This window comes from Prenolepis imparis, unplaced genomic scaffold (genome assembly GCF_030444845.1).
Source record: "Prenolepis imparis isolate NDT839.2.m4 unplaced genomic scaffold, iyPreImpa1.0 SCAF_14, whole genome shotgun sequence".
Lineage (NCBI taxonomy): Eukaryota > Metazoa > Arthropoda > Insecta > Hymenoptera > Formicidae > Prenolepis > Prenolepis imparis.
The window spans coordinates 1519941-1537725 of record NW_028141172.1 but is presented as its reverse complement, the minus strand read 5'-3'; the positions used below and the strand labels follow the sequence as shown (position 1 = coordinate 1537725).

The 17785-nt window shown below is 37.8% G+C and overlaps 1 protein-coding gene across 3 annotated transcripts in view; it reads left to right on the top strand.

Annotated features, from left to right (window-relative positions):
• The window catches only part of Sk (small conductance calcium-activated potassium channel), a 132139-nt gene that overhangs the window by 48320 nt on the left and 66034 nt on the right, over positions 1-17785 (top strand). For 2 of the 3 annotated variants that reach the window (XM_083054737.1, XM_083054738.1), the window contains exons 3-4: positions 93-363; positions 10503-10736. In XM_083054737.1, coding sequence (XP_082910863.1) covers positions 93-363; positions 10503-10736 — 505 coding nt within the window. The remainder of the gene's footprint in view (positions 1-92; positions 364-10502; positions 10737-17785) is intronic. The other variant, XM_083054739.1, reaches the window with a different exon arrangement.

Below are 17785 nucleotides of genomic sequence, written 5' to 3'. Positions count from 1 at the left end.
GAAAAGAAAAAAGGGGCAGGGGGTAGGTGAGGGATTTTCCCCCTGTTCGCAGACTCGGATGTAATCGGTGTTTTTTTCTCTGTTTCGCAAAGGGAGAGCGTGAAGAGCGGCCACCACTGCTGCCCGTGTCAGGCGCCGCCGCCGCCGGTGCTGGTCACCACGTCGCCCAACGCGCGCATAATACGGCAAAGCTCGCAGCCGGAGGCGTCCGCGTGCTGCTGCTCCGGTTGTTGCTGCCCGCTGCACACCGGGGCGGCGCCGAGCGCCGCCTCGCTGCGGCAGCTACGGGAGCCGGGTGACGGAATCGCCGGCATCGCCGCGGACTCGCTGCGGATCAATGGCGGCATACGACAGTTCCGGCAGGTAAGCCGACCATTCTCTTTCCTGGTTTTTTTCTCTCTCTATAGTCTCTACGACGAGACCCGCGTCTAACACACGCACATACATGCGTTCGCGATGCGAGAATACCCGATTAACGCGACGACGATCATGAGTCATTTAGAATCGAGTTTGGGGTAAAGAATTTTTTTTCTTCTTAATAAATTTAATGAATATGATTTGGCAATTAGAGTTTAATCGATTTTTCGATCAGTCCTTTTTTTGCAGCGTATATTTCTTGATAAATATGAATGTGAAATTAATTACGCGACTTGCTGAAAGGAACGGAACGAAAGCGCGGAATAAATTCGTATATATGAGCGGATTATAATCCGAAATAAACGCTTAATTAATCATAGCGCAATTATGCACGATGCTGCAGTTGGTATTCTTACATCATGGACAGAGCATTACCTGTGCGCGGTACAGCACCACCACGAAACTGCCACCCTGCCTCCCTCTTCTCGTGATGCTCCTACACACGTGTCTCCACTTGCCCGCCTTTCTCTCGTGTTCTGTTTGTTTTCACTTCCCGGTGAGTTTGTGGAGAAAGAGGAAGAGAAAAGATTGTATTTAATTGGTAAACGGTTTTGTGTTGAATAAGAGTCGCGGAGCAAATCTCGATGGAATATCTCATTGTTACTTAAGCATCTCTCTCTTCCGAGAGATAAAAGGACATCTAATAGAGACATTTTTGTAACAGGTTTTTTTCCCAGACGTTCTCTCGACTTCTATTATATTATTTGAACTGCTTTACTACAACTGCTCTCTTTCTTTTGTTGATACATGAGAAATTTTACGTACGAGAGAGAATATAAAGAAACGTAGATAAAGATTTCTCTCGTAGAAACTCAAAGTAAGAATACAACAAACATTGCAATTACAAAATTATCACATAGTTGAATATAATTAATTATAATGAATATGATTAATTTTACTTTCTTTCTCTCTCTTCCACTCTCGTTTCTTCAGCTTGCCCTATATTGTCGTTTCTCCGACTCTCTTCACGCATGTTTTCCATATACGTGTCCTCATCTTCTTCATTGTTTGTCTTTAGTGTCATTGTTTTACTGTCAACTTGCTCAACTCTTTTATTGGTGTTTTTTCCACTCGTTACATTCCTATTCGTACGTATCATGTGTTCGTGGCGTCGTTTATGTATCAAATGTATATTGTAAAACGTTTCTTGTCGTTCTCTCTCTTTCTCTCTTATCGTTCGTTTGAACTCGTTTCTACGAGAGACAGATCTCTTTTATTCTCCAGCCATTCCCCATCCCAGGTTTCTTTTTCACCCCCCCTAACTAGAGGGGATTTGCCGGCGTAAGTCCGATGGAATCATAAAAGTGTGCGACACGCCGAGAAAGGATATACACAGGTTTTATAGGATCGAAACTTACAGCATGAGCTTTATGAGAGTGCGAATTGCATTGCTTTCGTTACGAAAGAAGATCTGTGACGGCTCTTTCCATTTTGATCTCATCGTTATCCGTCGAAGGTTGATGGTTTGTCACGGCGTGCGATAAGGATAGTTTGTTAAGGTTTCACGTGTCTCATTTTGATTCGTTGGATCTCCTTTTTTATGATTTTCCATCGTAAAAAATTCTTCGCGGATTTTCTATGGATTGAAAGATTCGTATGGATGCGAAAAATTGTCAGTTTGCAAATATTACTAGATTTCGAGGATCAAAAAATCTTAGAAGAGAAACTTGCAAAATAAAAATTTGTAAATTGAATGAAATTCAATGAAAATTTTTCAAGCTGGTGATTTTTTAAATCCATAATTCGATATTCAGAAAAATGCAAAGATGCATAAATTTTGCACATACATAAGTATTCCTAGAAAGGAGCAAAGCTTTGAGGAATTTAATATTTCGCGGGTAGGGAAGATATGTCGCGAATTTTGCAAATCTGTTCAAAATACAAGAATTCAAGATTTTTTATTCAGAAATTTAATCGATATGCAGTTAACACGATAAATTAATCGCGGAAGATACAAATCTCTTTGCAAAACAACCCTTATCGGTGAAGTTTGCCTGTCGCCACCTGGCGGAGGGTTGAAAGAACAGCGGAGAACCACCCTTATAAGTGATGTAGCTAGAGAATTATACCGGCGGAGAATGCAACTGTGTCGTTTGCTCGACGTTCGATACCTTACTCGTTGGATTTTTTGCCTCGTTGTCGTAGAATCCTGACACGATACAGATGGCAGTCATTGTAAAAACAATCCTCTTAAAGGGATTCCTAAGCTTGAGTGGCGGTGACTTAATTCGTTTTGGACCAAACGCGTGCCCTGTAAAATCTTTGTTCAACTTTTTAAATCTATGACAAATACATAGAAAAAATGAAATTTAATACAGTTAAATATCTTTTATCAGCAAATTTTAAATGCTTTGATGAAAGTGTTTAGTTAAATAAATTCTGGAAAGAAAAATTATTTCAAAGAAATTAGTTATCTTAACATTTTCGAATTAATATCAAGATTCGTGAATTAATTTCTTTTCTTATATTTCTATTAGATAATTACAATTCTCAAAATGAAATTATTTTATTCTATTACTTAAATAAGATTCATGTCAATCAATTTTTACATTAAATTTTTTTAAAAGTGGCTCAAGCACAAATATGATTGTACGACTTCTCTTCTTCTATTGGGGGACACACAGTGTCTAACAGCCTCGCTCTATTTTTTTCCTGGCTACATTCGTCATTTGCTTAGTTTCTGGAGTGGAAGTCCTCTCGGACAAGAGCGCAAACCAAAATTTCTGTCATCATTAAACGAGATTCGCGTCGCAAAAAAGGGGCCGAGACGGGAGGAGAGGAACATTTCTCTCGACATTGTTAGTTTAATTATGTCTCCTTGGTGCATTGAAACGCGCCTGCGGGGTGAAGGTCCTTTCGCTAGTGAAGCTCCTGTCGGTATTTTTGGCCGTTGGCCAACCAGGGTACGTTCTCATGCATGCAATGGAGATTTTCTACGACGAGAACCCCTTGACATTTTTCCACGAGTTGGGTAATCGTTGGGAAATGAATTGGCCAATCAAAATGTATATGTGACACAGATAAGATAATGCATGCTGCATATTTATAAATATATTCTCGATCAATCAATCGTCGTTTTAATCCACTCGCATTGGTTTTCACTCTTTTCTCGAATTCGGAATATGTATGAAGCATTCTTATTATAATTTTTTTATTGATATTATTTATGAATTAATATGTACATAATAACATTATTCTCTGAAATTATATTTTTTTTGGTGCGAAATATATATCATAAAATCTCACAAAATCATCTAATATGTTATTCCGATTTCAATATAAATTATTTCTCATTCTTATTGCATAAAGATATAAATGTCGAGCAATTTGTTACCATAAAATGTCAGGGAGTTTTTGAAACAGCATGTTCGTGTAGCGACACTTTTGCCTTTGCATTTTGATCACGTGTGAACGATTGTGAGTCTCGTACGTCTTTTTTCGATCGTGGTTTACGTTTTTAATCTATTACGAATTTAGATGCGTGAACAGAGAACGTACTTTCGCGCCTGTGAAAATTGAGTTTCCACTTGGAATCGAATTTTGTTTTTCTTGCTTGAAAGCAATGTCGCCGTGATTTTTCGCAACACAGTTTTTTCATGTTTCGATTTCTCTCTTTTTCTCCTGTGTCGTTGTTTTAATATAAAATATAGTCCACGTTGTGCCAGATTTAGACGTTAATATATAACTTTTGCTTAGTTGTGTGGAGAGAAACGCACAACAGTTACTCTGTTACTCTATTATTCTGTTATTATGCGACATGTGTCGGTTATTTCTCTTTAGAAATCAATAATTGTGAAAATTTTATTACAGAATAATTTTTCAATCAATTACGATAGATGTTATTTTAGAAAAAAAGACTTTCCACATCCATTATATACACTAGCGGATCGTGACGTCGATAATGGGGGGGGGGGGGTTGCAAAATTATTTTATTTAATATTTTTGGTTTTATTAGCTTTTATTCCAGGATCAACGACATCGATAGCTCTTTAATGTTTGTTTTTCTTTATTTATATTTTTTAAACAAATTCAGCAAAATTGTTTCTTTTAATTTGCAAGGGGGTGAGGGGGTTTAACCCCCCCCCCCTCCAGGATCCGCTAGTGTGTATATATATATAAATATTATATAGATATTATATAGATATAAAGAATTTCTCGTCTAATTATTTTCAACGAAATTATCTCATCATTTCGTCCTATGTCTGACTTAATCTATACTTAATTCCTTGAATGCGTAATGAGTATAATTTACAGTGTATCTTATACATACATATTGTATATATTGTATAGATATAAAGAATTTTGCCTAATTATTTTCGTGCAACGAAATTATCTCATCATTTCGTGCTATGTCTGACTTAATCTACACTTAACTCCTTGAATGCGTAATGAGTATAATTTCCAGTGTATCTTATACATATATATTGTATATATTATATAGATAAAAAGAATTTCGCCTAATTATTTTCGTGCAACGAAATTATCTCATCATTTCGTCGTATGTCTGACTTAATCTAAACTTAACTCCTTGAATGCGTAATGAGTATAATTTACAGTGTATCTTATACTTATATATATATATATTTTATATATATATTTTATATATATATATATATAAAAGTATAAGATACACTGTAAATTATACTCATTACGCATTCAAGGAATTAAGTATAGATTAAGTCAGACATAGGACGAAATGATGAGATAATTTCGTTGCATGAAAATAATTAGGCAAAATTCTTTATATGTATATAATATACATACATATATATATATATATATATATATATATATAAGTATAAGATACACTGGAAATTATAGTCATTACGCATTCAAGGAGTTAAGTGTAGATTAAGTCAGACATAGAACGAAATAATGAGATAATTTCGTTGCACGAAAATAATTAGGCGAAATTCTTTATACCTATATAATATATACAATATGTATGTATAAGATACATTTTTTGTAATAGACTGTCGAATGTTTATACCTATATACTTTTTTAATATTCGATCGAATGAATATAAAATCATAAACCAATTATAACTATCTTATCGAGAGAAAGTAGAACGCTGAGATACTTTTTCCAATTTTTTCAAACAGAATTGCGAATTAAATTATATTTTTCAAACATACAAACACTCAGTAAAGTTTTTCTCTCTTAAACGTAAATACGCTAAAAATTATTGGTTTAAAATTCAAAAATGAAACAGCCTCGGGCACATGCAAGATGCATATCTGCAGTGTACACTATAACGCGCACACGGCTCTTACATGTCGGATATAGAATATCGCGCAATTTCCAGGACATTCTATCTCCTGCTTAACGACCGGAGAAGCGAGTTTCTTCGCAGCGGGTTCGAGGCGTGATTTTTTCGCTGACCCTTAACAAACTCGGCACTTTCGCGATTACATGTGACCGAGTCTTAGTTATTGCTGTTTGTTTAGATCTGCGCGCGTATCTCACAAATTGTTACATACGTTTGCAGGTTACTTTAATCTCCGCCGTTGCGAGAGTTTATATAAATGGAAAAAAATAATTATATAAATGGATAAAAATAATTTGGATAAAAATTTGTTTTTTTTTAACCGATTGCCGAGATTTCATCAAATTTTGACAAAACAGCGTTTCAATTTTAATTAGGAGACTTTAATATAGAACTTTTATTTGTGTGTATTTAAATTGCAAAAATCTTTAATATCGAGAATCTCTTTTCGAGCAGAAGCTGACTGCGAATTGAACGGAGAGAGTAATAAATAAATGAGCAATATCAACGGCGAGTTACCACGTAGTAATTTTCATTAGTTAATTAATTTGTTAAGTAATTGCGCGAAATGGAGTGCATGTAAGCGGGATGAGACGTTCGACATTGTTCCAAGAGCCTCGCAGGCAGCTTCAGCATCGGTTTTCTATTTGTCCCAGGGACAAGGCTCGCTCCCTCTCATTATGTGGGATTAAACAGAAAGGATCTCCGGCCGCGAAGCTTTATCCCCGCGGGGCCTCGAATTTGAATCTTTCATTGCGCGTTCCGCATATATTAGCTCGCGGAACTTTTAATTTCGCGCCCGTCCCATAAGGATAATAGTCTGCATTTGCATAAGGATAACTTTCAGCCGTTTCGCGCTCCAAACTATTCCGCGAGATCGCCGACCGGTGTCCTTAATCGGTGAAAAAATACCCTCGAGATTGTAAAACGTGAAATAAATTTCGCCTTCTTTCGCGTATCCTTGGCGCACTTGTCGCGAATCATAAATCATTTCTTCGTTTTCCAATTAATTGAAATAATAATTGAAAGCAGAAATGCGCTGTGCAGTTATTTAGTTTATTACGTCATCTCTTGCTTACATCACAGGTTATTAAACTGAATTGATTTACTTCGCGTCCGTAATGAAATATCCAGTCTTCTCTTTCTCTCTCTCTCTCTCTCTCTCCCGAGAAACGCGTTCGGAACGAGGAAATATTACGTAACGTTTCTCGCCGCGGAATTTACAGGCTGCCATTTACTTGCCTCCGAGTGGTAAATCGCTTTGCCACTTTTTCCTCTACCCTCCCTAGCGAATCACTTTCGTATCGCGACAACCGGGGTGGATAGAGGTCGGAATTCGCAGTTACTTTACGCCCTCGCAGTCGCCCTATCCTCTTCAACTTTGTTTCGATCGGGTCTCCTTCCTCCACCCCGCTCGTGGAGCAAAAAAACTCGCCGGCGATGGAAACCGAACTATCCGTCGTCGTGAAGCCGAGTGGACGGCCGGTAATTAGCGTGGCGCGGCTAATTAAGCGGAGAGAAACTAAATCAATGTCTTGTTCCTTCGGGCCGCGCGGACTCTCGGTTATTACGCGCATTAATTCCGCACCCCCGCGGCAAGACGTCGGTAAATGGAGAAGAGTCAGCGGTAATTTTTTAATCGGTCTCTTTGAGAGAAAATATTAATCGGGACGGAGAGATGGAGAACGGCTGTAAAATCACTCGTGCACAATCCGGCGAAATTTATTATCCGTCTTCTCTAATTTAGTTTATCCTTATGCGTAATTTTATCAACTGCTAATTTCCTTACGCTAATTGAACGACGAAATTGAAACGCAAATTAAATTCTCCCGTGTAACAAGGATAATACGGAATTGTCGTTGATCATCCGCTAAAACGTGTATAATTGCATGTCGATCTCCCAAACCACGTCCAAAATCGATTGTCCGACCTTTCGGGCAAAAAAAAGACTAGAAATCAAGATGAGAAGGTTATTCCATTTCCCGCGAATAGGAGTATCAACCCTCGAAAAGGATCGATAGGACGATTCCTCGCGAACGTGATTCGATTCTTCATTTGGAGGTTTCCGATTATGAAGCGAGGGAATGGCAATGGTTACTACTCTCGTCTCACATTGCGTCCCTTTTCTTTAAATATTAAGGTCTCCATAATCTGATGTAATGCATATCAATAGGTTGTAGGACTAGAATAATTGATTCAGGACTAAAAAAGTGAAAATAGCCGAAATCTTAGTCTTTTATAATTGAAAAGTTTGGATTTGAATAATTTAGATTACTAACATTTGAGAACGATTCTCAATTTTAATCATAATACATTGCTTATTTAATAAAAAAAAGCAATGATAAAATATAAAAATTAGGAAAATGGACTTTCTACTATGATTTCGCTTTGAAATTGATTAAAAAGTACAAAGAGCTTCAAAGAGAGTTGTTTTACGACACTCGGTGTATAACTCGACTCACACTTTCGGCCGTCAAAGTCGACGGGTTTAACTCGAAACCAAATTTACTCTTCCGGCATCCACCGGGGTTGATCGCCAGTCCCTCTCGTTTCGCGAGCGACGATGCGAAAATATACTGCCGATAAGATTGGGGTCATTCATCCGTTTCTGTCGTTATCCGACGTCGTAAATCTACGCATAGAATTCTGGATTTTCGCGAGAACCGGTATTTCCCTCGACTTCTTGGCGCGGATCAACTGGGGTTCGTCGTTTCCGGAACGATTTCTTCGACATCGCATTCGCACATCATCCTCTCTCTCTCTTTCTTTCGCTTCTATCATCTTCAACCCCCATTGAGCACTTCTCCGAAGTGCTCTCCTCGACGTTCGTCGTTCGTTTCATCACCCCCTCCCCCCCCTCCATTTTGTTTAAGCAATCGACCTATCCAATCTTAGTCTAGCAAACCCTTATGTTGGTTTACATGAAGTTAGCAGAGAGATAAATCCGGCGTGAAGAATACTTGTTTGCTTCTTGAAGCGAGCGAGTGGTTTAGATGTGTACTTTAAACTTTAGCATCCGTGAGCCCGAAAGCGACGAAAGCATCTTTCAACTTTAAGTTTGACAGAATTAGGGACGACTGTATCTAGCGAGAGACTTTCGGGGTTGGTCGAACGAGTCCGACTAGCCCTGACAAGTTGACAAATTTTTTTTTCCCGACGAATCAAGGTGCTAAACTCGTGAAATAAGTCAAGTATATATAGAGTGCTCGTAATCTTGAGATATCGACGCGTAACAAGGAATGATCGAGCACGTCCCGAGAGATACAAGAGCCTCCTACTCGTATGCCTCGCAACTTGCCTCCTACTTGACTTGTCGATGACTATGAACAAGTGAGTGCTCGCGTACGGTAACTAGCCTGCGGCCACCCACAATACGGGCTCGTGTATTTGTGTGTGGACCAATATCTCTCCGGCATATACTCTCACTATGTCGACCGTATCGTTGCACCTAATAGTTAACTTCTAGTGTCATAGTAAATCATAATAAGTGTATTGTGCTGTACTCTCTCTTTCTCTCTCATTTAGAGAAGTCAGAAGCAGCTTACTTAAATTAATTTATTGTCCATTATAGCAATTTAATTTAAATATTTAACCGTAGTACTTTGAACGTCATTAGTAACGTTTGATAATAAATTAATAATAATTTATATTTTTTTTATATATATATCACAGAAAAAAATTGCTAAATTCAAAATTTCATCGTCAAGTTTGTAGATAGATATCCGTAATGTCCTTACTCTAGTAAACGTTGAAAAAGCTTGTGGCAAAATGCAACGGTACTTTTATCGTGTTACGTACTCGTTACGGCGGTTAGTGTTTATCATATTTTAGCAAGTAACACGCGCGCTCGATTTGCTTCTCTGCTGACTTTGCGTAGACTCTACAAGCCGCCATTAGTTTAGCTGGTAGCGCCGAGTTAGCGTAGTAGTTGGCGTAGATGACATTGCGCCTGCTTAGAATTGACAGAAGTAAAGAGCCGCGTCAGGACGAATCGAGATAAGGATAAGAAATGCAAGGAGAGAGATATCTCTTGTGCCGCATTTATGCCGCAAAGAGAGAAATCATCGCCTGTCTGTTGTATTTCCGGGCTGGTTGCACCAACGTTGGTTGCCGGTTCATTAAATCTTGTTTCTCTGTATTACACAACGGTTGATTAAACTTTGTGTCTCTCTGTATTATACAGCGATCATTCAGTAAGAAACAGAACATTATATATTATTGTCAAATAGATTTTTTATAATGACATAGTTATAATTAATTTAAAAAGAGATTTAAAATAAGCGCGCGTTGTTTTATTGAAGATTAGTGATACTTTAAATTAATTATTTTATTAATTATATTAGATTGATAGATTGTTTTCGATATTAATTAATCAAGACTGTCGGTGCAATCAATTCTTAAGATTAATTACATATTCGCCCAGAATCTCTGGGCTTAAATAAAATTTATTTTGTCGTTTTTTTAAATTAAAATCTAGAAAAAGCAATCACACAGATAAATTAACTGAAATTCAATAGTATATTATTATCAATGAAACAAACTAAAGCTACAGTAGTAGAGTAAACTTTCTAGTCTACCCTAGTCAAGTGCGATTGTTGATTGGTGCAACCGATGATCCCGTGTCCGTCCACGTGTCTGTCTTTATATGCTGTCTTGCACTTGTGATGTCTGTCTCGTCGTCCACGTGCACCGCGACCGCCGCAGGCAAAAAAAAAGACAGGAAAGAAAAAAGACACAGAGAGAGGGGTGTATTACACTTATTATAATGATTATTATTAACCACACACGTGTTATCTCGATGTGTATAATCGCGTCCAGTTTCCGTGGTGGTGGTGCAAGTCGTCCTCGTCGACGATGACGACGACGGCGGTGGTGGCGGCAGCGGTGCCCTCCTCCTCTACAGCCGCGGCCCTCGGCACAGCCGCTTCCTCGGGTTCTCAGGGCGGCCAGGGAGTCGTACTCTGTCCACGTACGTTGTCGCAGGTGCGACGATCACGACTACGCCGGGCCCTCACCGAGGCGACCGCCGAGACCGTCAACTACGTCAAGACGGTGGGAGATGACGAATTTTTCGCTACCAAATACCCTGTATTGTATATATATATATACATATATGCATTTGTTTACCGGGTGTTCCAGACTCGCTCTCTTTCGGTGTTAAAAATTGCCTCTCTCGTTTATTTTTCCTTTGAAAATTTATTCGTCATTTTATTTAATGCACATGGTAATGTGGAAAGCGCGCGTGACTTCTGGGATGCCCTGGTATGCGAATATATATGCCTTGCATAATGTATGCACATGCACGTAGAACGCGATCGGCGGTGATATCGATAGCGGGACGTTCGATGGGAACACTTGACGAGCGATATAAAAACAATGACGTCTGGTAGAGACGGTCATGCCACGCTTGCTTCTTTCCCTTTTATAGCATCTAGACGCCATAATTTCATTTACGCGCGTGTAAAGTGTGGCAGAAATTGTCACGGTAACGGCGCAATTTGCAACGTATAAAAAGACAATTGAGAAAAATATACGGATAACATGGAGAAAATTTGCGAAAGACACTTGTTCTTCAATCTGTCAAATATATTAATGTATTCGTTAGTGATCGAGCATGTGTTAATCTATCAAATATTTTGTTTGTAACATTTTTTTTTTAAGCTTCTTTATTTTTGAGACTTGAAAAATCCTAAGCAACACAAATAATCCCCAAAACAATATATGTATATTAATTTTAATTACCAATATATCAACAGTATATTAATTTCACAAGTATCTTTTGAGTCAATCTTCAACAAAAAGGCGCAGAGAGTATCGATTATTATACATCTAAGTATACTAATTCATGAAAACGTATCATGCGGACCTATAAAAAAAAGAGTTACAAGAGCCATAAAGAAAAGGGAAACGGCAACTCGCAATAAAACTCCCGCGAGTTCTCTCTCGCGAACGCCAAGAAAAGTGCATCTGGCAAATATTGATCGTAACAATCTGCGCTTTATTCCGCCGTTGCATTCCACGCACACGCGGGGGTGCGTTTTCTCCCCCCTCGTACTAGTAGTAAAGCGGCGAAATACGACGCCCGAGAAATAATAAAATCCTTCTTTCCCCCGAGCGACGCCGCGGGTGTAACAACGCGTCGTATTCCGGTCGGGCGCGGAAATTTCGTCCGTTTGCGACTGTTTTGCAACGTGGTGAACTCGCCAAGAATGCGGAGGAGCTGTCGGAAAGAATTGCTCGGCCAAGCGTTGCGAGAGACTTTTATTCCGCTGCGTACGATTTGAAAGGAAAACCTTTTCCCTTTTACGGGCGCCGCGCCGGTGAGATTTTTCCTCCAGGATGTTATCTTAAGAATTTTGCGGTTTCTTCTTTTTTGAGAAATAAGAACGAAGAATTCACACAACGCGCGTAAAATCCCGGAAAATCCCGTTAAGTCAAATGTGATTACCGCGTTAAAATGTGACAGGTATTATTGTGTGTGCATTTTTTGTATACAAATGAGATAAATTATATTATTCTAGATTGAAAAGAGAATTATATATATGATGAAGCGCCGGCCTTCTCCATTAATCTTTTCCATTCGTTTTTTGATTAAATTTTTTATCGAGATAATTTGAAATTATTATATACTGTTTGTCTGTCATATACACGTGCACGAGAATATTCAAATAAAATGTATTATTATTTCTTCGTTAACGCGCGATAAAAATTTTTGTGTTTCAATAAAAATCACAAAGTATCATAAAAAAGCAGTGTCGGTATCGAGTTTGGAGTTGATCCAACAATGTTAAGTTTTTGGACACTAGCGCTCGTCGATTGTTGTATCTTTGATTTTTATTCGCGAGAGAGATATAAAAGAGCTTTCCCTCCCTCGCCACCCTTCCTCGATATATCTCTGACCTCGCGTAGCCACCGTAAATAATTCAATACCGTGCTTTCCGCACGTGTGAGTAACATTTTGCATAATCGTTTCCGTTATTTCGGCAAAAATATATACACATCGGAAGATTTATCACGATGCATTTCAAGCCCTCCTACGCATAAATCTTCTATATCCTTTTTTAATTTATTTTTGCTAATTAAGGCATGATATTTTTATATTTTTATCTTGATTCGTATAATTATTACATACTTTCACTTCTGGATTACCACTCTCGATCACTAACTCTTGCGTAAGAACTGAGAGAAGAAATAAGAACAAGAGAAGAGAAATGCAAGTTTTATAGATCTCTTTTATTTTAAAAATGCCAGATGAGGGAGATGATAAAAATTACAAAAGTATATAATAAATCTGTGTTTTCCAATTTTATCATGTTCTCCGATAACTATGACGTAAACAAGTGTCTTGTCGCAAATAAACACAGCAAGCATGAGCAAACTTACTAGAGTTTCGTGTTTCGCAAACTTTCGAAGGAACGTGGTCGTTGAATGAAATGGCGTGTGTTTCCGTTCTGGACATGGAACGCACGATTTCCTCCGGAAGTTTCGCGGACATCTGCGAGTCTCGATTTTCCCCCGAACGAACCCCGTTTATACGTTCGCGCGTTTCACTGTGTGTACATGCAAAATATACGCTCTCACCCACGTAGTTAATAACAGCAACTTGTACAGGATGGTTCAGAAGTACCCGCACACAGTTTCGATCAGTGTATCAGAATCGAAAAATGAAAATAATAATAATAATTATGTTATCAGAATCTCTACATGTTTAGAATCTCGAAATCCAAGGATTTGAAAATTTAATTTGATTTGTTAAAATTCTCAAGTTTTACACTTTTCATCTATACTCTTTCCGCATTCTTTCTTGAAATTTGAACATATCGCGTTATCTCTCGGAATTCGAAAGTCCCAGAATATACGAGATTCTAGATTCGTTGATTTCGTCGTCGCTGGATTTTGGCTATCGAAACTTACATTTTCAATTTTCCTTTTTATCCGTCAAACTACCGTCAAAAATCGTTCGATCCGCGGATTTCGGGACTTTCATAGATTCCCAGGATTTTCGTGCGAATATCGTCTGTAGCCACTTGATGTTCAGCTGAGCATTACTGACGATAAGATGGTACTTCCGTGTCACCCTGTACAGCATGCTCCCCCTTCGCACATCTCGTCGCTCCGGTTTACCACCGGGGAAGTTAGTTTTGTTCCCCTTACTTCTTCCCTAACCCTGACCTGCATTTTTCAAACGGCACAAACGATGGGTGTATATCAAAGAAGCGCTGCCCGGAATTCCGGTCGGGCACGACCGCTCCGTTCGCTCTTTATTCGGCCCTTTCGTCCGCTCGTAAAGCCGCGATTGGCGGCGTAAAGCCTTTTGTCAGCCGGTCGACGAGCAAAGAGCACGAGACTGGTGGACGACTTAATCCGGGCTCGATCAGATAAACGAAGCCGAAAGCGCGCCAAAATTATCGTTCGCAGCTGACTGAAACTGTCTCTTAGCTCTCTATTCCTCGAACTCACAAAATCCAAAATCTTTCAAATTTTTTATTTTTTTATATGCAAAAATTATTTTAAAAGAAAATGAACTAAAATATTTTTGGATTAATTTTCAAGGCATTATATATAGAAATGCAATTTAGCATCGTGTTTATTAAAAGTAACGTAATTTTAAATATCTTCTTACTCGATTCTTGTTATTTTTAAATTGTTGAGACTCGAGATTCTCAGTTTCCAGTGATCCCAAGAATCTCAGGATGCTATCCTTGCAATCGATCGCAAAGCGAAAGCAACAAATAAACGCTTATTAGCGTTATTCGCGGAAAATGTTAAGAAAATAGAAATTCCAGCCGCCGCGCCGCGTCGTTTAATGGCCGTAAGAATGGAGACTGTAAGAAAAAGAGCTGACAGATTAGAAAAAAGGCCGATCGATCTTCGACGATGATCGACGACTACGCCGATAAATATAGAACGAATCTGAAAAAGTCGGTCGTCCCACGTTTAAGAGAATGCAGGTGAGTGTTGATAGCGACCCAACTTCAAGTACGGAGAATACAGCGTATCTCCTTTATGGTTGTTGAATCTTTCCTCAGTTCTCCTTGCCCCCCCCCCAGTTTAAAGCAAACAGCACCCCCTCCCCCCATAGTTACACACAGTGCACAAATTTGATGCGAAATTTTACAGCACGATTCCTCCCCCTTCCCTGTACTTAAATATTTAATATTAAATATTGTACACATCTTGTATGCAAACATTGTTAGAGAAGTCGTCAATGAGCAACGCGAGCAATGCATGCTGCGCGTTGCAGAAGAAAATTATAAAATAACACTGGCAAATTGTTGACATTTACCTAACCTTTGAACGTTATAGGCTCGATAGGAGAAAAGTACTAAAGTGAAAAATTTTATCGAAGAATAGCTCCTTTTTATTTTTTTATTCTTAATTTCTAATATTTGAATCGTAATGGGAATCGAACGAATTTATATATCTTTTTTTCTCAAAGATTGTGTTATAATACGATAGATATTATATGCAAGGGGTAAGAGAGAAATATTTGAAATTTGTTAAATTCAAGAAGTGTTCTATTAATTGATTTTTACGCCTACGCTAAAATTATTATCAACATTTAAATCGGAGCATTATAATATTAACCTTTGAATATCTGCTACAAAATGTGATGTCGCGTTTTATCTAAACATAATCACAGGAAATTATTATAAAATATATGATTATTTTCTTAATTAATTCTTAATTACGCATTAAATTCTAGTTAATATTAAAAGAACATTAATTAAACAGCGTGTGTTAAATCTGTAGCAAATCTATATATTGTTGTTCTAAAAAATTCACGCACCGTAATTATTTAATTTAAACATATGAAATTAAATTTAAATTAAATTATTTTATTTAAATATATATTTAATTTAATTAAAAAAAATCTTTTCCAATTCTCTCGCACTTGTTTTATTAAAACACTCGTCAGATATTGCACAAGAGGGTGGAAAAGCTCAAGTTACTCAGTCATATAAAAGGCGAGAATAGAATTTAATATTTAATCGGAATAGCTCTTGTCGCTCTTCTTACGCCCCGCGTGTTTTCCCAACAATCCAACGAACCAAGTTACAACGATCCTCCTTCCATATGAATCTTGCAAAAATTGCCGTATATGTATTACATCGCAAAAAACCGACTCGCCGTCGAGGCTGCAAAATCGCGAGAAAATAACGCGACCCCGGGATTTCGTCCGTCGGACGAACCCAGATGCGGGATTATTTCGAGCGACGTGCGAACGAGACGCGATTCCAATCGCGGCTCCTCGATTGACGTTTTATTAAAATGTCGAACCTCGATTTTGAGGAGTGGCGCGACCCGCCGGAAGCCGAGGACGACGGATATTGGTTTTCGAAAGTACGACCGGGGCGCAAGAGTGTGCGTTGTTTCCCTTGTGTTTCTCGTTCCCTTTGATTTTTCGTTCGTCATGTTTCCCTTTCTCCGACATTTTTTTTTTTTTCGTGAAGTAACGCGGTCACGTGGAGGACACTCGACACTTTTGATGCATCGCGACGTCTAATTTTCTCCGCCTGACACAAACTAGCGTGGGAAAGAATTGGATAATTAGGATACGCAGGTACGCGAGGACCTGGAGGAAGTTAAATTAATGAAAAGATCTCGCCCGTGGGCGGGATATGCGAGATACGCGAAAATACTCGAGAAAAGAAAAGTTTTTTCTCTGCAATCGCGTCTCTCTTTCTCTCTCTCTCTAAAAATCCCGTTTTTATCTCTTCCCCCGCGGCTGCATCGTCGTTGCGCGCGAAACGTCGAGTTTGATAAAGGCTTTGGACCTCAAGGAAAGAAACGAAAGAGTCCGAGATAATGCGACACAAATAGAGAGAAAGAACGCATATATATGTATCTGTGAGCATATATCTAGCAATCTCAATTATCATTATCGGAACAACTATTAGATAATTATTGTACTTTCGCAATTGTATGGATTCTACATTGTGGAACGAGCGCAGTTCATCAGCAACGATAATGACGGTCATTAAATTGTATACCTAAATTATATAAATGTCTCAAGCTGATTTCTATTAATAGCTTCTAAAATATAGAGTGGGTCTTATCGGAGTCGAATAAGTTGCGCTCAGTTCTTGACTTTGAAATTATTATTCAAGCAATCTTCAAAAATTACCGACACGATGATTATCACTAGGACGAAAGGGATGTGTCCTGTGAGAGAAAATCTTTAAGCACTTGAGCACTAGAGTTTAATAATAAGTTTTCTGACAAATCAGAGCTTTGCAAATAAATGAGTAAATAAATTTAAAATATAGAAAAAGATATAGAGGATAGAATAGAAAAAGATAAAAAATATTTAAATCTGTTTATTGTCGTCCAAAAGTCTTTATAGAAGTCTAAACTTTTATACAATTGCAAATTTGTTTTTTTACAATTTCTCGATTTAAAAATGAAATAATAATGCGAAAAGGGTAATAAAAGATGTTACCGAGCAATCGAGCTTTTACGAGGAAAGCTCGAGGAGAAAAGAATTACTCGAAGTATGAAACTAATTAATGGATGTAAATTCCACTCGAGATATTTTGAATGTAGAATTTAATTAGGATACTAAGTTGGCGCAACAAAAAGCCAGAAGCTAGACCGAATGGTGCTTCTTGCGAGGTGAATTCTCTTAGGATGATAGTGCGGTATGCATCTTATTCTGTAGCTTCAGTTGATTATACCAGGGTCCTTAATCCCGGTATAATGACAGATGTACGTCCAGAGAAAACAAACTAACTACTGAACTTATTATATAACGTGAAAGAAGAATAAAGTAACTTTTTTAACGAAGATTTTTATCACAGAAGAGTTTATATATATTTTTTATTTTATTATTATTTTAAAATTATATATATATATATATATATATAAAATTATAATTATATATATTCTTAGTGTATAATTATATATATATATTATATATATTTTATTATACATGTGTTGTATATATTTTATATATTGTATACATATAATTTCTTCTAATATATATATATAATTATATAGTTTTTGATACTTTTGCAATCGCACTAATTTATTCGAATGATCTCGTGACACAAGATCGATCGATGTTGGTAACATGTTTCATTCCTGGATTATCGTTCATC